Source organism: Paroedura picta, chromosome 10 (assembly GCF_049243985.1).
Source record: "Paroedura picta isolate Pp20150507F chromosome 10, Ppicta_v3.0, whole genome shotgun sequence".
Lineage (NCBI taxonomy): Eukaryota > Metazoa > Chordata > Lepidosauria > Squamata > Gekkonidae > Paroedura > Paroedura picta.
Window position 1 is genome coordinate 67174568 of NC_135378.1, and position 26687 is coordinate 67201254.

The 26687-nt window shown below is 42.9% G+C and overlaps 1 protein-coding gene across 1 annotated transcript in view; it reads right to left on the minus strand.

The window, feature by feature from the left end:
- The window catches only part of MCUB (mitochondrial calcium uniporter dominant negative subunit beta), a 65868-nt gene extending 41666 nt beyond the window's left edge, over nt 1–24202 (minus strand). The window contains exon 1 of the mRNA XM_077300631.1: nt 23764–24202. Coding sequence (XP_077156746.1) covers nt 23764–23886 — 123 coding nt within the window. The 5' untranslated portion in view covers nt 23887–24202. The remainder of the gene's footprint in view (nt 1–23763) is intronic.
- Nucleotides 24203–26687: the final 2485 nt, after the last annotated feature.

Here is a 26687-nt window from a genome sequence, read left to right on the forward strand (position 1 = left end):
ATGCATAGTAATTAATGAAATTCGATAGAGCTACAAAGAAAACAGTTCAGTTCTGGCAAATCCACTTTGCTTCTCCCTGCTTATAAGTGGGTGGAAGCAAAATGGATGGCTAAAATGGCTTGCAGCCATTTTGGGCTGCCCAGGGGGTAGCGGGGTGGGGACATGCCTCAGCTGTCAGTCCAAAATGGCTTCAAGCAATTTCATCATGCTGCTTTGCTTCCTCCCCCCCCCCACCTGCAGCCATGTCAAAATCGGGAAACAACTTCCTATTCAGACCCCAGAGACAGCTTCTGTTCCTGGGTACCTCACAGTGGCCAGGAGCAGAAGCCTTCTAGGGGTCTGGTCTGAGTGAAGAGGGGGAACGCGTGTCTTCCCCCCTCAGACCGAGAGGACAGCTTCTGCTGCCAGGAGCCACTGCAGCACACTGTTTGGTTTCCCCCTGCTTCTAAGTGGGGAGAAGCAAAACGGACCATCCCAAACAGTTTGTTTTGAGGGGGTTGAGCAATCTGGGTTAGGTGATTTGAGAGCACCCCAAACAAAACCGGAATTTTCCAGTCTGTGTCCATCCATGGTTAAGATAAACTAAGCAAGAATATGCTTCAGAAACTTCAGCCTCCCCATAGGAAAATGTAAAATGCTGCATAAGAAAAGTAAGATCCTGCCTAGTTATAGATTTCCATTGTGTACACAGGCATACTGAAAATAAATTGATTCACATATACTGTTAGAGTCAAAAGAAGCTTGTAATCCACCTAAGGTAATACCTTCCTTTCCATAAAGAGAGCTTCTGCTTTATGTCTCCTCCCCACCCTTATATCCCTGGACAGACAGAGTCAAAAGACATCTGGGCAGGATCATGCATTTCTTCTCAGGTTTCTATTTTCTTTATGATAGTAGCAATGCTAGGGAATGTGATGCAGTGCAATTTTTTTAATGGAACGTGGTGCTGTAAAATATATACTGTATATTGTTTCAATTTAGATAGTGCCTTTCAGTTGATGGATGGAGTGAGAAGAAGGCCAATGATCCTTATCCAAGAGCACGAGGTTTGTTTTGCCATAGGCTTCTTTCCTCTTAACCCCATTCTTCTGACATTTATCACAGTCAACCAAGTTACCACAATAGCAAGACTTTGTCAGTAGATGAATTCAAGGAAGCTTGAGAACATGCCTGGGGAATTTTGCTGAAACAAGGGAAAGAAGACATGCATCAGACTGCTAGGCTCGATGAACAGGCTATGGTCTGTAATGTATTATATTAATAAAATAATAATTGCATTTGTTACTTGCCCTTTCTCTTTGGACTAAGGGTGGGGTGCATCAACATAAATACATACATAATAAAACATATAAAGACATGATTAAAAGTCTAAACATTTAAAACAATTTCACCCATAAGTGCCTAGATTTCAGTGACAGGGAAAGAAAGAGGGGGCAGAGGAGTCTGACCAGCCCCACATGATGTGCAGTTGGGGCTTTGATACAGAGGCCAGCTGAATACAGTGATGTTATTGGCCTCAATCAGCTTTGGTAGATCAACCTGGTAGATCAAGCTGCTAGGGTCCTCACTGGTATACCTTGGAGGGCCCACATCCAGCCCGTGCTGAGGCAGCTGTATTGGCTGCCAATAGCTGCCTGGATACAGTTCAAGGTTTTGGTTCTAACCTTTAAGGCCATATGCGGGTTGGGACCCACATACCTGAGGGACCGCCTGCCACCCTATGTTCCCCGCAGGGCTCTACGCTCTGTGGGCGAGAACCTATTGATCATTCCCAGCCCTAAGGAAGCACGCCTAGCCTCGACCAGGGCCAGGGCCTTTTCGGTCCTGGCCCCTATCTGGTGGAATGAGCTCCCGGGTGAGCTGCGGACCCTGTGGGATTTGCCAGCTTTCAGCAGGGCCTGCAAAACGAAGCTCTTCCACCAGGTCTATGGTTGAGGCTGGGGTCAGCAAATCAGGGACACCATCGCCCCACTGTGAATCAGGAAGTGTACATCGCTTTCCTCCATTATCTCCATTATTAGTAAGGGGACGGGTGGGGTTTTTCCGCCATCATGTTGGTATTTTTAAAGTCTTAATGGGGGGTTTAATGGGTTTTAATGGGGTTGAGACTACTGTGACCCGCCTCGAGCCTATAGGGAGAGGTGGGAAATAAATATAATAATAAATATAACAACAACAACAACAACAACAACAATAATAATACCAAAATTTGCGCAGCAAACAGTAAATTGTAACATCGTGCCTGGGCTTCTACAGAGACTGGTCTAAAATTATTCATAACTTCCTTACAGCCAATGGAGTATAGCAGTAGGAGAGTCAAAATAGGGAAACCTTCGCAGACTCTGGATCCTACATACATGCCCATATTCAGCATTCTCTTTCAATGCAGCTTGTTTTAGTTTTTCTAAATCAACATGCTCACTTGAATTTAAGAGTGCTTAGAATGGCAGCTTAACACACTAACCATAATGCCTTCTCTCAAAGGCACAGCGACTCTCACATACACAAAATGGCAAAAGTTCAATAGGTAAAGGTATCCCCTGTGCAAGCACCGAGTCATGTCTGACCCTTGGGGTGACGCCCTCTAGCGTTTTCTTGGCAGACTCAATACGGGGTGGTTTGCCAGTGCCTTCCCCAGTCATTACCGTTTACCCCCCAGCAAGCTGGGTACTCATTTTACCGACCTCGAAAAGATGGAAGGCTGAGTCAACCTTGAGCCGGCTGCTGGGATTGAACTCCCAACCTCATGGGCAGACAGATTCAGACAGCATATCGCTGCCTTACCACTCTGCGCCACAAGAGGCTCTTAAAAGTTCAATAGGAATATCTAAATAGTACTTTGGGATTGCAGCTCAGGAATATTAATTTTTTTCGTGTTGTTATGGCTTTTCAAACCATAGTAATAGAAGATACCAAATATGAACCTGGCATGCCAGTAAGGATCAACTATCATTACAGAATAAAGGGTATTTAGAGTATTTAGATCTTGCTTTTCCATCTAAAAAGGGCCTTAAAATGGCTTATAGGCACTGCTGAATAAACATATGCATTGTATAAACCAATACAATCAGAAGCATAAAAAAGACACTGCCACACTCTGAACAAGAAATGAGGGATCAACAGGAGCCCATCAACAACACAGCACTAATTCATAAGCAATCCACACATCTCTGTGAAACAGCACTGTTTTACTTTTGAAAGCCTATGAAGAACTTAACATTGAGCTTAACTTTATATATGTACAACAAATCACACTAAAATGCTAAGATCAAGCAATGATTTGTTCTTTTTCTACTGAGTTTTCAAAGCAATCACACAACTGGGAGAGAAAAGATAATGAATTCTTTCTTTTTGGGTATGCCTTGGATTAATCCAGCTCTGGTCTCTTGATATAAACCTGCATGGCAGATGCCTTACTCTCAATAATACAAATCTATTTTGGCCCAGGTTTTCCTGCTGTGCCATGAAACACAGACACCTTCCCTCAAGGTCTTATGTGCAAACTAGAAGATTATAGATGCCGGGTCTCACTTTATTTTAATGGTTTCAATAGATGATTATTTTTGTACTGTATTTGTTGTTGCCTGTCTTGGGTTCTGATTGCATTAGAAGAAAGACAGGGTACATAAATAACATAAATAAAATGTTAGGGCAGGGAATGGATGGTATGAGTGCTGTTTCTTTGATATACTACCAGATTACCACATAAGTAAGTCTTAATGCCTGAAATAAATACAGCAGTAACATGGTTTACTTTTACTTTGCAGATGAAGGTTGGATAACCAGCCCAAGTTTGTTAATTCCGTTACTGCACCAAGCCTTCAGGTCACATATAATGCAAATGGATTCCTGACTGTGCTTTGTGAATAACAAGAGTTCTGTTCTATTAAGACGTCTTATGAGAGAATCAATAAGCCTTCTAGTTTTTAGTGAGAAAGGCAATTCTAATGTTTTTACAGCACACTTCTCAGTCAGCTCTATACAGCCTACCTTTAGGTTCCTTCACTTCAGAATAGTCCCCTAGAACTCTTTTCCCACTACCTCCCAGTTACAATTCTCAATACAGTACCTGGCATTTATGATTTCTTGCATTGCCAATTCATGCATGTTAACTATTTTATCGTTCCTCATAAGTTTAGTGCAGTACTCAGAGCCATTTAAACTTTTCCTCCGAACATTTTTACACTTTTCATTTCTTAGCTGCCAAGATATAAGTGCAATACCTTACAATGCAGACCTCATTAATAAAGCCTCAATCCATAAAACCTAAAAGATCTCTTGGGCCATTTTAAATGGCTTATTTGTATGCCAACATGATTTAGTAATCCAGCTCCAGCTCAGGTAAACCCTACTAGGAATAAAACCAGCATGGTGGCATTCATGTCAGTGTAACCTAGCACAGAAGCTCCTATGCCCGAAACACTCTGCCTTGGACCCAGACCCAGAAGGGGAATGTAGATGTCCTTGTAAGCATAAGTCAGCTATCAAAATACTTTTGCAGTTATACTGTAGTATTCTGTCTAAGGACTGTTTCCAAGTATCTGTGCTTCCTAGTATTTAGGTATGCTAATAAAGTTCTTTTATACCCAAAGTAATTTGTTTTTTACTGAAGATTGCTTAAGGAGGAATTCCATCTATTTATCACCAAATACTACACTGTCCAGGGTAATTCCAGGAGACAGAAACAAAAGCAGAGGCAGGGGGGTGGGGGGATCTTCCTTGTTCTCACACAAAATGCACCCATGAACATTCCTCGATCTCGAAAGGAAGGCCTAGGGGAAAGCCCTATCAAGACTCATCTCCACCGTTATTCATGATTCAGGAGGTGGGGGAAGCTGGAGACTGCCTTTTCGGTCCTGGCCTCGACCTGGTGGAATGAGCTCCGGGAAGAGCTGAGGGTCCTGATGGAGCTAGCACAGTTCCACAGGGCCTGCAAAACAAAGCTCTTCTGCCAGGCATTTGGTTGAGGCCAGGCTAGGAAGATTGGGTCTCTCCCTGTCTGGGCCCCCTAGGCCAGATATCGCCAGAAGCCCCCCACCCCGGAGTAGCGGTGGTTATTGAAGGGCATGGATGGGCAGGAGAGAGAGATGTTCATAGATTGGTTTTTACTGCCAGTTTGTATTGTATTTTACATTTTATTGTATGTATTCTATAGCGTTTTAAATTTTTTTCTGTAAACCACCATGAGCCTGCTGCATCAGAGAGTGGCAGTATATAAATACAAATATATACAGTAATAAATAACATTAATCTAAAACTGCTGTTTGTGCAAATATTAGTATAAAAGAATACATTTTTTCTGGCTAATCTGAAAACATGTTGAACAAGTTTAAGGCTGGAACGTGAGCTGCCAAATTCTTCTGACGCTGTTACACACTTCATGTCATCACACAGTTAAATCATATCACAGATTTACTAACTGTTTATAAATTACTATTCATGGGTGTGTTTTTTTTTTTATACTGTAGCTAATACACATTTAAAGGTAACGGTAAAGGAATCCCTTGTGCAAGCACCGGGTCATGTCTGACCCTTGGGGTGACGCTCTCTAGCGTTTTCATGGCAGACTCAATACGGGGTGGTTTGCCAGTATCTTCCCCAGTCATTACCGTTTACCCCCCAGCAAGCTGGGTACTCATTTTACCGGAAGGATGGAAGGCTGAGTCAACCTTGAGCCGGCTGTTGGGATCGAACTCCCAACCTCATGGGCAGACAGCATGTCACTGCCTTACCACTCTGCGCCACAAGAGGCTCTAAATACACATTTAGAGTACATCAAAATAGCAGAAGGCCATCAGAGACTGTATAAATTTGTTACTGAAAACTGGTGGCCATTAGCAATGGAACTGCAGCTTTTACTTCCTTGAAATTTGTTACTGCTCATCCCTTATGCTTGGGTGAGATAGAGTGTAATTATATTGCTTTTAACAGAAAATAGGATGTAATTTTTTTAATGAGCACTTGCATATAACTTGTTTATATGACTGATATGCAAAGCAAATATTTGTTTATTTCCCTGTGTCATAATTTCCCTCACATACAAAATTACTTTAAAGACACCCCCCCCCCCAAAAAAATATAACCTGCAGTAGGTTCTCCACTGATCCGATTTTTTAGAATGAGTTTGTCTGTCTGGTATTTCTGATAGCTGTACAAATGCCTATGTCCTGTGACTTCAGTAAAGAATAAAAAGAGTTTTCAGTAAGTACACATTTTGATTGCTTACCATTGTGAAGGTCAGTACTGCGACTGGCCTACTTTCACAGTTACCCAGACACAAGATTAATTATCTGTGGAAGACACATTCACACTCTAAAGTGGTTGTGTAACACAGCTAGTTGTAGCTACACTGAGGAGATGGTAAAGTTAGAAGTCCCCAAAGCAAAACACTTATTTCACATAGTTGATGGAGAATGAAGATGGACTGGTATAAACATGTTCTCCTGTTCAAAGCACTTCAGTTAAGCCTCACCATTCCCCAATAAAATCAGAACACTATGAGTGTTCAAAAAATATTTAGGAATTACTCCGCTACCTCAGGAAGTGTGCATGCACATGAAAGCTCATGCCCTGAATAAATCTTTGTTGGTCTTAAAGGAGCCACTGGATTCAAATTTTGTAGATTAATTAAATGGCAGGAACAGTATGTCAACATAATGATTCCAAGGAATTTAGGGGAGAGCCACCCCCTAAAATTGTGTTTTAATTGCCTTATTTGTACACTATGTTCCTACTAGAAGTTAATATTAAGCATGAGAAGTTCTTGCCTTCAGAGTCTTTACAGAATTTTTAGAAAAGTGACAAAGCGAAAGCAAGAAAAGATGAGAAGAGAAACATCTATAACGTGCTGTTGAAAAACAATATTATTATATTTAGAATCATAGAATCGGAAAGGGCCATGCAGGCCATCTAGTCCAACCCCCTCTTCAATGCAAGATCAGCATTCTGAACAAGTAGCTGTCCTGCTGTTTGCTTAAAGTGCGAGGGAGCTCACCACCTCCTTGGGCAGTCTATTTCACTGCTGAACTACTCTGTGAAATTTCTCTCTGATATCTAGCTGATACCATTCTCCATGTAGTTTAAACCCATTCCTGTAGGTCCTATACTCAGGTGGCCTACTGGAACCGTTCCCTGCCCTCCTCTAAGTGACAACCTTTCAAATACTTAAAGAGAGCAATTAACACAGTTGGAGTCTAGTGATGGCAATTGTATAGAAGCATAAAATCTATATATTCGTGGAACCCAATTATAAGCATCCTATTCCACATAGGCACAGTGAACAACATAACAGTTGTTAAAATGAAAACAGCACAATATAAGGATGTGCTTTAGAAGAAAAAAATGTTATATTTTGCATATATCTGACTTGAGTAGGTTCTCAAAGTAGAAGAAAATTAATGCACTTTTTTTTTCATCTTCAGAATTTGAGGCCGTTCAGTCAGGCAACTCTGTTGACTTATGCATCATTCATGCATTTCTTTCATCACTGGGTTTGCACTGATATGCTATGTGGAAATGTACATTATTTTTCTTTCCTGAACACAAGTCAATGGGCCATAAACGTCTTTCAAGATGAAGCACACGTGCTGACCATTTGAGTATGTCATACTTATGACAGACCTCTTTCTGGAAACCATGCAACAGCCATGTTATGCTTGGTAGACCTAACATGGGACTGAAGAAGGAAGAGATGCGTTCTTGCTTAATTTTATTTGGATTTCTATCCTGTCCTGTCTCAGACGATCCCTTCCCCAAACAAACCGCAGATCCTTTCTCACCTCACTTTGTTTATGTAGGGCCCAAGAACTTCTACAGGGTCTTTAGGAAGGTAGGATTAAAGGAAACACCTCTTGCACCATTAGAAAACCAGATAAAGTCTAACCAATGATGTGACAAAGAAATTCTAATTAATAATAGCTCCTCTTGCAGAAAAACAAAATTTGCCATGAGATACACAGGAAACTCTTCCTAAGTTAATGTACATATATATGTATAATGTCTTTCACATGGAAGCTGCTTATTGGTTGAGTGTAATGTTCTTTATTAGCTGGGTACACCTCTCAAGTATAGTACTAAAATGCCCTTGCAGCCCCCCCAAAAAAACAACAATAACAACAACAACAACAAACTGGCTGGAAATTACAATGACAAAAATTTATCCGGGTCTATTTTCTCAACTCTCTCAGAATCATAATTAACTTTGCATGAATTCTATACCCGAGGGCAAACAGAATCCATTTGAAAGAGAGAGCTCATCTGCCCCAGCTCTCTGCAGCCCAATTATATCGTTTCCAGAGTACAGCCTGTGCTTTCATGAGACAGAAGAAAAGCTGCATTCTCCAAGAAAACTTCCCAGGGCCGCACAATTGATAGCTGAGGTAGCAATATAATCTGCAAAGGAGGGATAAATTTCAGAAAACTGGAACCAAATAGAAGCCTATATTAAGCAACTGCAGCAACTGATACCAGATTTTATGGGTATAACTACAAGGGAAGAGAGTAAGGCACAGGATTCAAACGATAGGCTAATGTGAGAATGAGCTCTCTGTGAAACTGTATGACCCCCAAGGGAGTAGGCAAGAGGCCCCTTAGTCCAATTTTGCAAGAAAAGCACATGACAGTGACCAGACTGCATCATGGGAGAGTGAAACCTTTCACAAACAACGGAACCACCACACTTCACCTCCTGCTTTGCTTGTAATGCGCTTTGTGAACTTCAAATGAATATTTCTGGAAGTACCAAACTTTGTACATAAGGCCCTTGTGGCATCCCTCCCTCCCCCCAATGTGATTGAAAGTCAGCACTCGAACAGTAAATCAATATAATCCCTTGGAAGGGAGGGAGGGAAGTTAAAGACAGAGCCATAAAACAGAAAGGAGTTGCTATAATTTCTCCAGGGATAATTTACTACCCCAACAAAACTTGAAGCACATGATGCATCTTTATCAATGAGTATAAATATCATCTTTCAAGTTTGAATTGGTTTCCATACTGTATGTACAACAGCAAAAACCTATTTATGAAGTCACGCATAAAATGAGCTTTAGAGTTTAATCAATAGAAGTACCATCCCTGTATTACGCAGATACAGACATCAGCAATTCTTTATGGGATTTAATGAAATTCTTCATGCAGAGGTGTCCAGGTTTTGAGGTTCTAGTTATTGAAAAGACAGAGAAATTATCCTCCACAATTTCCTGTAAAAGAGATTCAGGTGAGTAGAACAAAGTTTTAGACCTGCATGCACACTTCAGGTATCTGACAAAGTGCATGTGTACATAAAAGTTCATTTTCAAATAAGTTGTTAATGCAGCATTATAAATATGACATTCTAAAATCATGTTTTATTTTCACCTATATAATATACAGCTTTATACCTTACATCAGGGGTAGTCAACCTGTGGTCCTCCAGATGTTCATGGACTACAATTCCCATGAGCCCCTGCCAGCAAACACTGGCAGGGGCTCATGAGACTTGTAGTCCATGAACATCTGGAGGACCACAGGTTGACTACCCCTGCCTTACATTACAGCTTCTGCAGCTTACTGATTAATTCTGCTTTATTTCCTTTAAAGTGAGTGAAAAGCTTTTCAACTCAGCATTTTACTTTTTCACTTTCTCTGAAGCAAGAAAACAGACACATACTCCCCAAATGAAATGAAACTGTCCAAACTTTTTTTTTAAAGCACCCAACTCTATTGTGCCAATCAGAACATCTAGTTTTTGGCACAACTGTTTTTAAAATGAGATAAAATCAACAGCCAGTGCGGTATCACATGGCTACAGAGTCAGACTAGGACGGGGTAGTCAAACTGCGGCCCTCCAAACTGCGGCCCTCCAGATGTCCATGGACTACAATTCCCATGAGCCCCTGCCAGCACTCGCAGGGGCTCATGGGAATTGTACTCCATGAACATCTGGAGGGCCACAGTTTGACTACCCCTGGACTAGGATCTGAAGGTCAGGTTGAAACCTCCACTCTGTCATGGAAGTTTGTTGGGTAACCCTGAGCCAGTCACATGTTCTCAGCCTAATTTATGCATCAGGGCTAAAATGGAAGAAAGGAGAACAACAAATTGCCTTGAAAACCCAATGGGGGCCACCACAAATCATCTGCAACTTGACAGCATTTCCCACCACTGCTAGCATTTATTTAGCCCCACAAGGCAGCATGTGCTGTATGTAGTGCAAGAGCAAACATGGTTAAAAATTGCAAGAAAGGTGTTTGGAATCTCACTGAACAAAACCTGGAAGAAAAAATGTAAGCACACTGGCACAGTCTTTCAAAACAGCTAGCGAGAGGAGTAAGAAGCAGTATCACACCACAAAAAGGCTGGCATAGAATTTACAGCTGAAAAGAGACGGATGCCTGTTGTTATCCTCTAAGAGGCTAAGATATCTGTGACTATGAGCAGAGTAGGATAATAATTCTAGCCACCATGAGTGCATATCCTATAAAGAGCAGAGCATCTCATCTTGAAAACGGTTGGGGCCAAAATGAAAGCTATTGCAATACTGAAGAATGACTGGAATGCAAAAAGAATCACTGCATTCTAACTTTAAAATCCTAATCGATGTTAGATGCCCCAGTTGGTATTTTCCAGGATCACTGAGGAACTAAATAAGTACTGCTATGGTAGCTTGTGTGTCTTTTGGAGGAGCAAATCCACTATATGTCTAAGAGGGATTGATTACAAATGGGGGGGAGGGAGAAATTAATGAGCAGGGCGAACAGAAGAAATGCCGTCTCTGACCATGGCTCCTATCTCCTCCCTCATGGTTGATCTAATGAAATTAATCCATTTATCCAGAAAAGCAAGGGGCCCCAGACCACTTACATGACCACCATGAGGTAGATCAGTGGTCCCCAATCTTTTTATCACCGGGGACCACTCACCGGGGACCACTCAACGCCTTTTACTGAGGCCCGGTGGGGGGGGGGTAGTTTACTCCTCTACTCTCAACCACTGCCCTAACGCTCTCTGGTCGCTATGGTAATGTTTAAACATCCCTTCAAAATAAGATACAGACACGCCACAACAATGAACATAAGGAACATTTTATTTTCATGGAAATTTTAACTCATGACAATGACAAATCAATGGGAACCCTGCGCTTGTTTCTCTGCAACGAGATAGTCCCATCTGGGAGTGATGGGAGACAATGACACCCGAAGTGTGTTGTAAAGGGTCGGGGGGGGATGAAGTAAAGGGCCGGGGGGAAGAAGGCATCCTTCGGGGCCCACCTCCAATTAGTCGACGGACCACATGTGGTCCGTAGCCCACAGGTTGGGGATCGCTAGGGTAGATGACAACCAGACTCAGTACGATCTGGTGGATGAAGAGAATCTGTATTCCCAAAAATGGCTGCATGGGAAGCTGAGCTAGAACAGGTTGCTGATCAAAATGGTGGTTCCCACCCTTGCAGAGCATTTTCCGCCTGTTGTATCTCAGCGCCACTCTCCCACTTCTTTGTCTCCCCTGCTACAACCAGTGCAGTCCATGCCGGGAACGTGTTGGTCTGAACTGAATAAATGCAGTCCACAAACATCAAAGGAGGCAAATTGCCCACTGAGAGAAATTTGTCTGCACACAGGTTCTCCACAGCAGTAGAAGGGGGGGCAGCAATGAAGGCACGCCACAACAAACAACCATCTAAGCCATGGAGCCGCTGATGCGATCACTTCCTCTGTTTAACTCTCTCCCAACTGCCGAAATAAGAAGAAAAGAAGGGGGAGAGAAAAGTAGGAACTAGAAAGGAGTATATAAAAGGGAAGAATGTTGGAAATTTTGAGCAAGCCTACGGAGAAAGTTGCGCTCCCATTCAGAGGCAGGAAGAGAACTGGTTTAAGGGTTCTTCCCACAAAGGAAACAGGAAGCTGCAGAAGCTTAATTCCTGCCTCTTGAGTGAATGGTGGGAAAACCCCAGTCAAGATGCCTTCCAACTCAGGAGAACTGCCTTCACAGAAGTGACAACCTGAATTGAACTCTGTCCCAGTATCTTTTGAATAAACAAGAGAGTTTTTTATACCACACTTACTAAACATGCAGGCCAACACTATAGCCTGTATTTTCTGGATGAAAGAAACTGATAGACTGCAAAGGTTATATCTTCTAATCGGCAGGCTGCCAACGGATGTTCAGCATTCTGCTTTGCTCCCTTTTGAAGAAAGCAAAACCCACTGAATTTAGTTATAACACAAGAGACTTAGTCAGCTAAGGAGGATGTGAGCTGCTGAAACTGTAATTAACCTTTTCATAATACATAAGAAAATTAAAATGAGTAATGTGTCAAACGTTAGCTCACGGTGGGGAGTGGTTTACAGGGAATCTAATTATGGTATACTAGTTTCAAAGCCCCTTTATAAAAAGGGGTTTTGAAAGGGGAGAAGGCGTCAGACCGGCAGGGAGGGAACCCACAGCAGGCGCGCTTCGCGCGACTGCTGGGGGTTCCCTCGGGCGGCGGTCTGACGCTGCGCGAGGCACTTCGCGCCTCCCGCAGCGTCAGACCGGCAGGGAGGGAACCCTCGGGCGGCGGTCTGACGCTGTGCGAGGCGCTTCGCGCCTCCCGCAGCGTCAGACCGGCAGGGAGGGAACCCCCAGCAGCCGCGCTTCGCGCGACTGCTGGGGATTCCCTCGGGCGGCGGTCTGACGCTGCGCGAGGTGCTTCGCGCCTCCCGCAGCGTCAGACTGGCAGGGAGGGAACCCCCAGCAGCCGCGCTTCGCGCGACTGCTGGGGGTTCCTTCGGGCGGCGGTCTGATGCGGCGAGAGGCGCTTTGCGCCTCTCGCTGCGTCAGTCCGGGAGCAACTGTGAGCCGCGCTGTGCGCGGCTCGCAGTTGCTCAGCCTGGGAATCGGAGGGACCAATCGGCAGGCGCTTCGCGCCTGCCGATTGGTCCCTCTGATTGTCTGTCGTGAGGAAGGGTCCAACCCGGACCCTTCCTCATCACGGACAAAGCCCACCTCTAGGGGGCTTAACGAATTATATAGTCCGTGGCGCCCGTGGCGCCACGGGCTGTTTAAAGATACTTAAAGGTAATGCTTGGAGCAGCCACAGGTGATGCAGTCTAAAACCAAGGTTTACTGGGAAACACAGTAATGCTAGGAAAAGCTGGAGGCAGCTGGAAAAGAGGAGGATCCAACCTGCTTGCACAACAGAGCAAATAGCTGTCTTTTGTGGGAAAATTGTGCAAGGGGGAGGGCTACTTCATGGGAAATCAGGTATGTTCATAACTTCCCAAAAAGTAACACCAGTTGCTGTATTCGAATGAACTGCATGATGCTTCAAGGATCAGGAGAATTTGGCAGCAATGGGAGCATGCATATCACCTCAGCCAGTTCCTTTATTCCAGTTTTCCAGGTAGCTTTTGTGTGAGCAAACTTTAAACAATATCTTTGTCATTTAAAGTTTAGATTTTAGAGGACCAGATCTCCTAACATCTCCTTTTATCTTTCTTTCTCATAATGTTACAATATGATAGGCTAAGTTTAGTCATTTTAGTTTCTAGGGAGACTTTAGGCTTAACTTGATCTAGAACTAACTCATTGGTCTTTTTGGAGATCCACATTATGTGTTGTACAGAATTACATGCAAATCATTCAGCGGAGAACTTGCTTCGCTTTTCTGCACAAAAGGGACTGTGTAAAACTGATTGTTTTGTCAAGAATAATTGTTCAATATTATAAAAAATGAATTCTTGCTCGGTCATACCTTTTTGTTCTCTTTACCCATTGACATGTGATCCTTTACAAGTGCTTTTAATATTAAAGAGACAATCACACTGTTTTAGAACATTTCACTTGAAATACTCATCCTTTCCCTGGACTATTTCAATTAATTCTATTTAATCATAGGAATGTTATTGAAGCCTTATCTCCTAGGTGCCACCAATGTGTAATAATAATTATATCTCTTTTCAGTTTTGGTTTGCATATGTTGTATTTATAGAGACTTTGAGCTACCCTGCAGATTACTAAGTGTGCCAAACAATGGATGGGCAAGTAACCATGTCAAAGCAGTCAAAATATCATGACTGATGTCAAAAATTCATATATCAAACATAAAGAAGCAAGAAGCTACCAAGATTGCAGCCAAAGACATGGCTATTGAAATTTCAAATCCATACAGTCTTTCCAAGTAATCCTTGTCCTTACTACGGCCCTGCAACATGATCCAAAACACAGCTTTTTGGTGTTCAAAGAAGTCTGCTCCTTCCCTTTTTCACCAGTGGAAAAGCTGGGTGGACGCAATCCTATTTACAAAAGTCTGCCTCATGCTTTCCTTTCTGTATATACAGTTTCCCTTCTCAAATCTTCCCCTCCCTTTCATGGTTTCCTTCTCAATCCTATGAATCACTTCTCCCCACCATCTTTTCATGCCTCCCATAAATACAATGCTTTCCCTGGCCTCTTTTGCTGGGCCACTACTATGATTTTAGTAGCTCACCAATTCTTCCTCTCTATGATTTTGAAGTTTGGGGAACAACTTCTAAATTTTCACCACCCCAATATCCTTTGCAGCTTTGCAAACAGTTTATTTTCAATAAGCTGTGTCAGAGGAGCGCAAATGTCAACTTGTTAACTAAACCTTCTAAACAAGCCAGTATTTTTTAATCTGAACGTAGACACCTTGTTTCCCCCTGCCAAATGAAAAAAAAAAAACCCACTACAGGAGCAACAATATGCTGCTCTCAATTCCATTATGTCACACTGCCATGGGAACAAAATCAAAGGCAAAAAAGAGAATGGACTGTGTTGCTACAAGTGCTGAGGCAGGCAAATTCCTTGTAATATGAGTGAGTGGAGATGACTGGCTTGTGTCCAAATGGTGGAATTTAATATTCATAGAAGAGACAAGACAAGTGCATAGCGCAACCCACAAACGTGTTACCTCTTATTGGACTAGATGCTTTTAGTGGCACTGAAGATCTCAGATATCCAGCTTCTAAGTGCCTAAGAACAAGCTGAAATTTAGAACTTAGATGCATGGATATTCTGCAAATGGAGGAGCTGTTGCAAAGTTTCGTGCTCCCTTTGGTTTTCCATACTGAATAGACAGCTAGGTACTTCTTGCAAATGACCCTTTATTGAACAGACCACTGGTTTAGCAATGTCGGTATTGTCTACTTTGCCTACAGGGTCTCCTGTAAAGATCTTTCTCACCCCCTTCCTTTTTGTAATCTGTACCCTCCCTAGGCTAACATCCGCTAGGGACATCTATTTGGACATTACAACTGAGAACAGAAGAGTTGATGTGCTGAAGGGTTGAGTAGGATATAAATTGTTGCTGCCATCAAATGTATTAACTGTATGAGGTTACTGAGTTTTTAAAGTGTTTATGCTTTTTGTATAAACTGCCACGAGCCAGATGGGCAGAGAGTGGCATTCTATAAGTCTAAATAATAAATAAATTAATCCCTTAATGCCCGATCTCCTTAAATGGATGCACCAAAGATTGAACCTAGGGCATTATGCATGCAAAGCTGAGGCCCTTTCACTGAGCCACAGTTGCTAAGGCTACTTCACAGTGGCTGGCCCTTATGGCTTCATAAGAGGTACTTTGTCTAATACTGAAACAGACCATTAATTTGTCAAAGTCAATACTGTCTGCTCAGACTGGCCCTTTTGCAAGAACGCAGGAACACCGACAGGAAAACATGACAACATTTATTATTATATTCTTCCATAGCAATACTCATCAGCATATTTTAAGTTCCCAAGCAGTCACCCAACCAGGCTGCTTTGTTTTAAAGCAAGGCTGCTGTGTCAAGTGATTTCAGGCTGTGCCCTGGCACCATCATGACAATTTCATTTTGAACTAGAGCCTGTGAACATAGGCAGATCTCTACATTAGAAGCTTTTGTACACCAACACAATCCGATGTTGGACTTGGAGGATCGATACACAGAACCATCTACTTTCTATTAGCTTTGCCAAGGTCAGTGTTGCGATTCTTCCAAAGGAGGTAGAGAGAGGTTTATTTTTATTTTTTAAGAGTGTATATAGACGGCCATCACAATTTAGAACACCATAGCATAAATGGTCAAAGAGATTTCATTTTAGGTCTGATATTTAAGATTTAAAAAACCCACTAGATTTTGTGCTTAGTAACCTACCTGGTATTACAAGGCCACACTGGACAAAGATTACACATCTTCATGAATCTTTTAAAAAGTAAATTCCAAGTTTCAGAAGCCCTCAACTCAGACCAGGGCTAGGAAGAACAGTTTTAATCCTTCCAGCCATGCTTGGTCCTGCTTATTAAAATTGCCCTGTGTTATTAATTAAAACCCCTTAAAAGGAAACAAAATGGGCTATCAATAATGCAGGATGGAGGCTAGTTTCAATTATCAAAATCATACAGTCAAGAAGGATTTCATCCCTGTCTCCTCTCCATGAGTGAGTCTATCCGTGTCTGAGTCCAACACAGTTAAAGATCCAGTCATGAATCTCCTACTTAAATCAATGGAACAAAGCTAGGAAATCTCAGCATAACCTGAATGCAGCCCCTACTCTCTATATCACAGATGCAATCCAGGGTTCTCTACTACTGAACTAGCAGGGGAAATTAGACTTGTGAGGCACATAAATAAGATGGCAGCTCTACAGATGAATGACATATTTGAGAAATTCTTCCCCAAAGCAGAGGACTCAAGAATGATTAATTTTGCAGCTGGCCTGTGATGTCCTGGGATGTAGCGTTGACAGAACCGATTATAAGAGTTTACTATCATACTCTAAAAGAAAAAGGGGAAAACAAAATGAGGCTAAGAGAATGACCCTTTTCCTGATGTTTACACTCATCGGAGTTCTCATCAAAGAGCTAAGATGCAGCTGTGTTTTCTAATTTATATAACTCAGCACCTCTAAGCTGGGAGAATGTCAAGTGGAATTAAGAGCCAGATTGCTGGGAATGGTGGGTAATAAATCCAATAATAATAATAATAATAATAATAATAATAATAATAATAATAATAATAATAATAATAATAATAATAATAATAATAATAATAATAATAATAATAATAAATAAAATAAAAAGATGAGTTACTAACAACAGAATAAGTTCCTCTGAAAGATATAAAGTTTTGAGTCCTCCAATACTGCAAAGCAAAAACAGGAATAGCCAAATTGCTGCAGGAATAGCCAAATCAGAAGTCTCCAGTGGGTTAGCTGTAGACACCAAGGTGCCCACCAAAATCTTACCTGGAACAGTAGGATAAATATCACATGCATCATTTTTTCACTTTGGCTTTCTTCAAGTGTGAATACTCATTTAAACCTCCATATAATATAGTTTTAATTCTGCAGTGTTTTTTTTTTAAGGCTGCTGGCTGGAAGCTTTAATAAACCGTCAACAGCAAATGCTAAGATTTTAACAGACATGAAAGAATTATTTTCATCCAAAGTCTTTTCCCCAAATGGTTTTTGCCAAGATGATTTTGTTAAGGAGGCTTCTCTGACAAAGACGTCTTCTACAAACTGTTCAAATAACTAAGTCAGTTCTCTCCCCCCCCCAGTTAAGTTGGTTTCAGTCAATCAGTTCACCTTTATTGACATTCAAAAGGTACAACACGAATATCAAAAAAACCTCAACAATCCACTAAACGTTTTCCAAATAATCACCAAGTAAAACAAAAATTAAAACAGCAGGATCAACACAACACAAAGTTAAAAACTGACTTTAACTGACACAGCTTTCACCCAAAATGTTGCAACCTCATTAGTAATTTCAGGATTACAGTCATTCAATAAATGTTGACACACCCTTTATTTGTTCACTAAGCTGTTTCCTTAAGCCTTTCTCCTGCAAAAGCCTTCTTCAAGAATCTTCATGAAAGTGGTAGTCTAAAATAATGTCTTGAATAGAATCAGGCCTACACATTCTGTAGGAGCAGAACCTCTCATACAATGGAATCTTCTGCATAGAACCCTTGATGGAAAAGAGTTCATTTGGGTGAACATGAAATCCCTATGTTGTGATGGAACATCAAATGCATGAAAATACTGGGCATCCTACCAAAAAGGTTTCATCAACCTACATTAAGGGAGGAACAGACCACAGGCTGAGCAGGGAAAAGTTTTTTTGTTTATGGTCTAAATGTCTCTGTTTAATGATTCGAAGAATATGGACTTCACCTGAAAGTAACAGAGAGATGTTCACAAAAGCAGAAGTTTTAAATATCCGTAAGTGGCTAACTTATGGAAGAAAGCAGAAGAGAGTTGAGTAGCTGTAAATATGTTGGACTGTATTCTCACTCAACTTGCCAGTCACAGGTCAAAGCTTTGCCTATGGCAAGTTAACCTTGGAAGCCAGCCCTGGAGCAAATGCTTCAGACCCTAAGGCTAACCAAAGAAAGTGAATGTGTTGTTTCAATGGAACTCTAGCAGAAGTACCAACATGCTGCCATTAAAGAGGAAAAGAGAATTTTCTCCATCATGAGAACATTTTTAATCAGTTCACTGTAATGAAAAGGAAGCCAGCGTTACATCTGCACCCACAATAGTAAACTGTACCTGTATATTAGCCTAACAGTTTTGACAGCAGAGCCTTCAGTTGAATTAAGCATGCGGGAAGCTCATTAACTTGCGATTACATAGCTGTCAAATCCATTGCATGTGCGGAACAACGCTCTCAGCCTTCTTTGCTAACGATAACCTGGAGATTTGGAACACTTAAAAAGGGTGGTTTACATATCATTCAGCATCCACAATGCATTCCTACATAACCTTGAAGTCAGTCACTTGGGTCACTAAGTGTAAGTTCTAAAGGCATTTCTAAACCCTTCAACATTCACTCACGCTTCCCTCTAGTCTAGTGAAATGTAACCAAGTTGAGTCACATTTCTAATCAAGGCCATTGTGTCAAAATACTGCTTCTGAACCCAGCTGGTTTACATATCTAATGAGGCCTATCGTTTTTCACTGCACTGCATTTAATAGAACAAGTATTTTATTGCCTCTTAATTGAAAACATTTTGTTTTGCATTAGATTTTCGGGAAACACAGATGTAACAAAACCCAGGAAAGACAAACAACTTTGCAAATATGAACCTCTTTCCATGTTCATACTAATTTCTTCACTTTATAAGATATTGTCCTCAGTATTGAGGGCTTTTGCTCAGTGCTGGCTTAATCACTGGATTAGTTCACATGGTTAAGTTTGTCCTGAGGCCATATTGGCATAGAAAAAGTCTAACCGGCACTGTGGTGAAACACCACTTCCCACCACGGTTGCCACCTATCATGCATAACGGGCCAGCAAAACCTCACTCTGCTATTGTCTGTTTGCCTAGTGCAGTGGTTCTCAAACTTCCTAATCCCTTTAATACAGTTCCTCATGTTGTGGTGAACCCCAACCATAAAATTATGCTAGTGTTCTTTCACAGAAATTAAACCGAAACTGGCCAATGGTGTGAAGATCCATTGTTCATGATTGTAAATAAATTGGTTATAAATTATTTATTTATTTGGATTTTTATACCACCTATTCTTTACAGCTCTGGGCGGTTGTATATAAATTGGTGGGCGCCTTCAGGAGGAGTGGCAACAGTGGTGGCACTCCCGCCCCCTGGCCAAGATGCTCATCCTGCCACAACCCATGTGAAAGGGCCGTTCGACCCCCAAAGGGGTCCCGACCCCCAGGTTGAGAACCAATGGCCTAGTGCATGCAACCAGCTGTTTGAGAACAAAAATGACATCTGTCACCCAAGCAGGAAAGGAGGCACTCAGACTGCACACCTTGCACCGATCCCACCATCACCCCCATTAGCCATGTATGAATATGTGGGGCAAGGAGGAAACGGAGGTGCCCCAAAAGTATGATTAAAATCACAAACACATTTGGATTACAGGTAGGCACATGCACTATAAGAACACATCAGACCATGTTGAAGTATGAAGGCTCTGTGGATCAAGCCTATGTCTTAGCATTGTGGATTCATGATGCTACTTTCATTTCTCATAACTGTAAGGCGATTAATATTTTTTCAACCTCTCCGTGGCTTGATCCATGTACAGCCAGATTTTCTAGCACACAATTTAATGCAGAAGAACAGAGCAAGAGAAGGAACCCCCTCAGTTTCAAATGCCCTTCTTGACACTGGGAGTGCAGAGACCCTAAATATAGAACAATGTAGTCGTGAAAACACTCTAGACATTGGCCTTGGGGCAAAAATAATCTGTGGAAATGTTGGCTGGCTTCAAATAAAACCCAGCACACCTTGTTCCATAGAAAGGCAAGCATTCCTGTTCTAATCTTTACACAAATACAATAGAGAATACTTTCAAAGGTACATGAACCAGATCGACAGCTTCTATTTATTTATTTATTTATTTATTTATCATACTTTTCTCCTCCTCTACCAGGTCTATTTTTAAACACAAAGAGGTAACCAGGTAGGTAACCAGGATCATGGTGACAAAGAATCAATATGTTATCTATGTGGCGAGCAACAGTGCGAAAACTGCTTGCTGAGCAGAAAAGTTTGCTACAAGGAGCAGTTTGAAGCAGCCTTCCAAACTATTTATGGCTTCATTTTATGCCCCAATTTTTCTCCCAAGTGGGGATACAAAGTGGCTTACTACATTCTACCCTTTGTCTTCACAACAGAATTGTGAGGTAGGTTAGGCTGAGAATGTGAGCCAGGCCCAATGTCACCCAGTAAGGTTCCACAGTAGAGAAGTACTTTTTCAATGCACTAGCTCTACCAGACAGCCAGGCTCAGCTCATACATGAACCAGTGGCCTTCTCCTTCCTTCCCCTGCTTCCGTACAATGCCCCACACAGAGAAATCTCAATGCTTACAGAGCGGTTTTTGCTACAGCCAGCTCATTCCCAACTTGCAAATAGCATAGTTAATCACAATACTAACTTTCCCTCCGCTCCAAAGATGTAGTGAGTTCTTTTGCTAATGAATTTTCTTATCCCACATTTACAGCTAATATACTCTGGATCTTGCATCTATGTGCTATTTATTTCCATGAGCTACACCAAACAATCTCTTCCTTCTAATATAATATTTCTCTAAAGGCAAGGGGAGTCCTCTTTAAGAAGAAATTTATCCAATCATTTTATGTATCTCAGTGTTATGACAAAAATCCTGCCTCTTTTTGATGAGTAGGACATCCATTCCCAACTTCCTTGTGAGCTTTGGAGAAGTGGGTTGTCCTTGAAGCTGTGCTGTGCTTCTGTGGTATTTCGTGCACATCTCAAGCTCACCATGATGTCAAAGACAAAACTATTCTCTGGTGACTTCCAAGGCTGGTCTTTTCCACAGTAGGATCTACATTTCAATAATAGTCATATTTTTATGTCATACATACCCAAAAGACCCCTCCCCCTTATTTTTATCCAGTGAGGGTGAAATTCAAGGAGGACAGGAAGGGCTCCTTACCCCAAGGCAGATTCTGCCTTTGCAAGACACTAAAAATCAATAATATGTTTACCTGTTATAGGGAAAATAATTATTTGAATCTGCTGCAAAAGTACATGTGAAAACATAACAGTACATTTGACTAAAGGTACCTTACTAGTACTAACTTTAATTGTAACCATCAGTGATGTTTAGCATTTTCCCACCATGAGGTAGGTTTGTTTTTATCTTAGCCATAACGTAAAATATCAAATATATTTTCTTGTTTTACATAAGCATATTTATATATGCACAGTGCATCAATAAAACAGTGTTAACAGCATGTAGCCTTCCCCTTCAGAAACACTGTTTGCTGACTTGCAAAGCAATGGAGTAATTCAAAGAATCCCTGGGGGTCTTTGATGCAATACGATTGCTTGATGAGAATCCTTAAGTGCACATGTGCCCACTCACAGGGAAACAATATATCCCTTCCCCAAGAAAAAACGCCCAAAGTAATGCTTTACCATTTCATAGACCACCACTTTCCACAGCAATGAAGCCAAAATTTTACTAACTGAACATGCTGGCATGTATAAGGTAACAGAAAAAACCAACAACAGTGCACCTTCCTGAATCATTCAGCAACATTGCACTGAAGTGGTGACAGAAGGTTAAGCTACTTAACCCACGGTGATTAAGTAACAACCTAAATGCATGCTGATGTTATAGGGTGTTAAGTCTGTTGGCATATAGGGCTTACACAGCATTGCATAGCCAACAAACAAAAAAAGGAAGAAAAAAGGAAGAAAAAAACTCAGGGGGACGATGGCTTCAACAGCTAGAAGTAGGCATGCATTTATTGAACAGTCCTGATTTACTACAGTTATGTATAAGATTCATTTATATGCAGATTTTCTGTGTTTTGAGTATGAAGTGCAGGGAATACATCTCTGCTAAATAAACAGCTCCTTGTGTTTTCCATGGATGATTTGTTATCTCTGCAGAAGTAGGACAACAGTTGATGTAGAACCCAAAAGTGTGGGGGGAGGGGGATGCCATGATTTTCAAAGAGGGGTTGTTTGTTTTTCATCCCATCAAAGCACAGCATATGCTTGGTTCTGAGCCTACATCCTGCCAGAGAGACTTTGCCTCTAAGCAATAAAAAGTGGCTCTCATCACAGCTCTTTTGAAACCACGCTATCGCTTGCTGCCAAAGACATTTCTCAGGCACACCTTAAGGGTTCGCAAAGGAAGAAAACCTTTACTCCCATATGAAGGGTTTTGGCACTGAGTGCTGCATCCCTCCTGGAAAGAAGTTTAGAAAAGCAAATGCCTGAGAATCTGTTGATAAGCGTCAGCAGCGTTTGGAGCTTCAGGAAACACTTTTATTTTACACTGAAAATAAGGGGATGGCAAAGACAAATGAGAGGGAGAGAAGGTAGAAGGAACAAGACTGCCAGCATCTGCTCTAGCTGACTGCACTAATTGCTCCCCTCCCACGAGATGACCTCCGGTGGCTTTCTAATGCTCAGGCGGTTTTGGCAAGGCAAGGCTGATTAATGCTGGGTGTTCTTAGAGCAGCACACAGATATATTACCCCTTAGCCAAGTTCATGCTCTAGCTCAGGGGTAGTCAACCTGTGGTCCTCCAGATGTACATGGACTACAATTGTAGCCCATGAACATCTGGAGGACCACAGGTTGACTACCCCTGCTCTAGCTCATGGATGGTCACCACCAAAGCAAAAAGTGTGGACAAATCCTATTCCCCCCCCCCCCCCAGCTGGTCATACAGGTTTAAGGAGAAGGGTATGGCTCTCAACGCCGCTGTCAACTTCAAGCACCGAGGCAAATGGCACAGGCTGTTCCCATTTCAATCTAGGCATGCATAAAGCCCCCCGAGGGCTAGCAGCATTCCCAGTGCTAAGTATAGCGCTGAAATCGAGATCCAAAGGGGCTGCAGATGAAAACGGTACTGAAAAGTCTTTGTAAGGAAAGGGCAAGTTTGCGGGGAAAAGTGGAGACCGTTTCCACAGGCGCTTTGGAATATCGGTGGGGGACGGAGCGCACATTCCTCAGCATGCAGGAAGAATGACGGCGGAGCCCAATGACACTTTTCAGGCTGCCAACTCCGCTTTTCCGACGCTCCCCTGGACCAACCGCTCCCCCTCCAGCCCCGGGCGAGCACCCGCTGGGACTTGGACGGGCTCGTTCTTGGCAACTTTGCCCTCGAGCGCGAAGGCCTCGGCGGCAGGGCAGGGCAGGGAAGCGGCGTCCAGACTGCGCCCGAGGCTCTGCCCCCGCCCCGGCGCGAACTTTCTCTTTCGCGAGGCCTGGCAGGGAGGAGACCGACAGCCCGGCCCGGGCCCCCGACGCCGCTCCCTCCTCCCCGCGCTCCCTCTCTCACCTGCGGCCGCTCCCCCGTCCCGAGGGAAGCGCTCCCGGGTCTCCGTCCGCCCGCCGGCGGGGCGCCGAGCAGCAGCAGCATCCGGGGCGGCCCCCGCAGCAAGCGCGCCGCTGAGGGGAGCATCCTGCTGTCCGGCCGGGCGTCGAGGCGCGGCACCCAGCTGCCCGGGCGGAGGGCGAGGCGGGAGCTGCAACAGCCGCGCCAGCTCGCTCGCTCGCCCGCCCCGGAGCCGGAGAGAGAGAGAGAGCAAGCAGGCGGGCGGGCGTCGAGGAGGGAAGGCGGGCCCTTGCTCCGCCCGCCCCCGAAGCCAACCCCACGCCCCCGAAGCCCCACGCCCGCCACGGCAGCGCCGCCTCGGCCTGGCCGGCGGAGCGGGAGGCTGGGGCGGGACCCTCGGGCAGCTGCGACCTTCACGGTCGGGTCGAAACGGCGCGGATGGCTTCGGGCCACGGCGACCCGAGCGGAGGGCTGGGGGTGGCCATGCCGCGTGGACGCCCCCTCCTCCTCCTCCCCTCTTCATGGCCGCAGGAGAAGCGAAGCAGCCCCCCCCCCCCCCCGGCAGGAAGCCTCTTGCCCCGCTGGCTGGCGTGAAAGCGGGTCTCCGCAGCCCCGGAAGACAAGCGTCGCAATTGAATCCATGGCCTCGCCAAAGTCCGTTTCCGCTCCGTCCGGCTGGGGCACTCCGGGTGTCCGAGCAGGAGCCAGGCATTGGGATGCTGAACAGGTTGAAACTCGACTGCGCTGTCCTGGCAGGTTGAGCTTATTCTACTTCTGGCGAGGACGGGCGGCGACGATACAGACGACTGCGTGTTTAAGAACCATCCCTGGGGAGTCACCAGCCAGTATTCGTTCGGACCCCTTCCCATTTGACAGCAGGGCGTGTGCAAGTGCTCGAGGTGCCTCTGCCCTTTCTGTACTGCCCTCAGCAACCCACCACGGCGTCTTCGGCCTCAGATCACATTAAAACAAATATTGCATTTATGTGAAGTCCCTCCAAGCTGGGGGTTAATTTCATACTAAATTAGATGTGCTGCATGATTGAGTTGTTTTCTCCATCGGCCAGGCTTAAAAATAGCCTCTACACTGTTTCATGCCATTTCCCTGCCCAGGGCATGAGGAGTCCAGAAGAAGACACGTTGCCACATCCGTTATCTTTTCTCAGCCATTACTTCTTGCCTACAGCAAAGTTATGACAGGTCAGATTGGGAAAGCTTTGTCCCTGGCACAATCAAAACACAGGCAAAGATTACCCTTGTTTTTGCTGCAATTAACAACGCACATCTTTATGCTTAAGCACAGAAACAGCTTTTTCGAGAACATTTATGGACCCATAACATGCAATTTCACCTGATCTATCTTTTAACTTTCCTCCCAAATTGTGAACAATGGGACATACTAGCTTGAAAATTTTAAGGGAACAACTTTTTGAGAACATTTTAATACATGTATGGCATTTTTAGCCACTGCTAAACTTTTGAAAAACTTTAAAAAATGGATTATGCATACTGTCTTTGCTGCTAATAATGGGCAAACATTTAAACAAATTCAGGCCTTCACATTTTTACATAGATGCTTTTTCCCTAAAATCCATTATTTGTCTTAACTGGAGTTTCCAAGCATTCATATATTTAATTTTAGCCTGGTGTAGATGCCTGAGTAAGAATACAAAAAAAACCCACTACTTATAATTGGGTTGAGACAGAACCAAATTACAGGCATCTGGGCTTCAGAAGTCTATTTCAGTTATAACCAACAGATATTTAAGGATTGCTAAAACACCAGTTAGCATATATTATAGCAGCAATTAAAATGGATTTAAATTTCTGTTTGTACAAAGTGGTGAGATGTATCACAGGCAGATGCACAAAAAAGCTTTTCCGCTCTGCTGTCTCAGATTTGAGAACTATGTTCTTGACTCTCTTCTCATTTATAAATAATCACGTTCAGGAGAAGTGTGTTGAGTATCTACAGCTTATTCACGGAGGACCTTTGCCAGCAGCCTTCCAGATAACCTTTACAACAGGGCAAAATAGGCATACACTATTTAACTAAACAACATGCTCCTTTTCTCTTCAATCAGGGATGGTAAAAGATCATAAAATAAAGTTCTGTCTTGAAGATCAGTTAAAGGAACAAGCACATGTATGTTGAAACAAATTTTGTTCATCAGATTAAAATTTCTAGATTTCTCATGCATTTTTCTCAAGTATGTATCATTCTGTGATCCCAACGGCTTAGACCACCAAAGAACCCATCTTCCTTTGTTATTTTTATCCAGCCTGTAGAATGGTGCTACACAGCATGAACCTGTCAGACAGGATCACTGAATCAGACAGAGTATATAATTCTAGTCAGTGAAGCAGTGACTCAAAAAACTCCTGCCAGCCACTTAACATTTCAAAAAATACTGCCCTCCAGGACTCATTTGTGTAATTTTTCTATTTGTTAGTACATGCACATAAGTATTGCAAGTTATTTTTGCAAGTTATAGTAACCAATGTGGTATCTACTCTCCAGCTGCCTTGCCAGTCTACAACAATTACGTATTGTTCAAATCAAGCTTGTGGTGAAGGAGTAAGATCTGGTTTAAAACCTTGCAAGGGCCACCACAAGCTTCATAAATTGCCTCAGAGCAGGATTACTAGGAAGCTAAAGTTCCACTCACTTCCAATCAAACTGAATATAAGTTCAATTAAGAACAAGACTTGGAAGGAAACCCAGAATTGTATGATGATGAATTGATAAAGGTCATTGCAAATTTCTAAATTAAGGTAATATTTATACAACACTGGAATGGAGGACAGGCTACCATAAAAAGGATCCTGTTTCCTAAAATCTACAAGGCGGGCAGATTAATGGGCATCCAAATAAATTAAAAGGTATATAAAGTTAGTCCTATACAAGTGTGTATAAGAAAATCCACT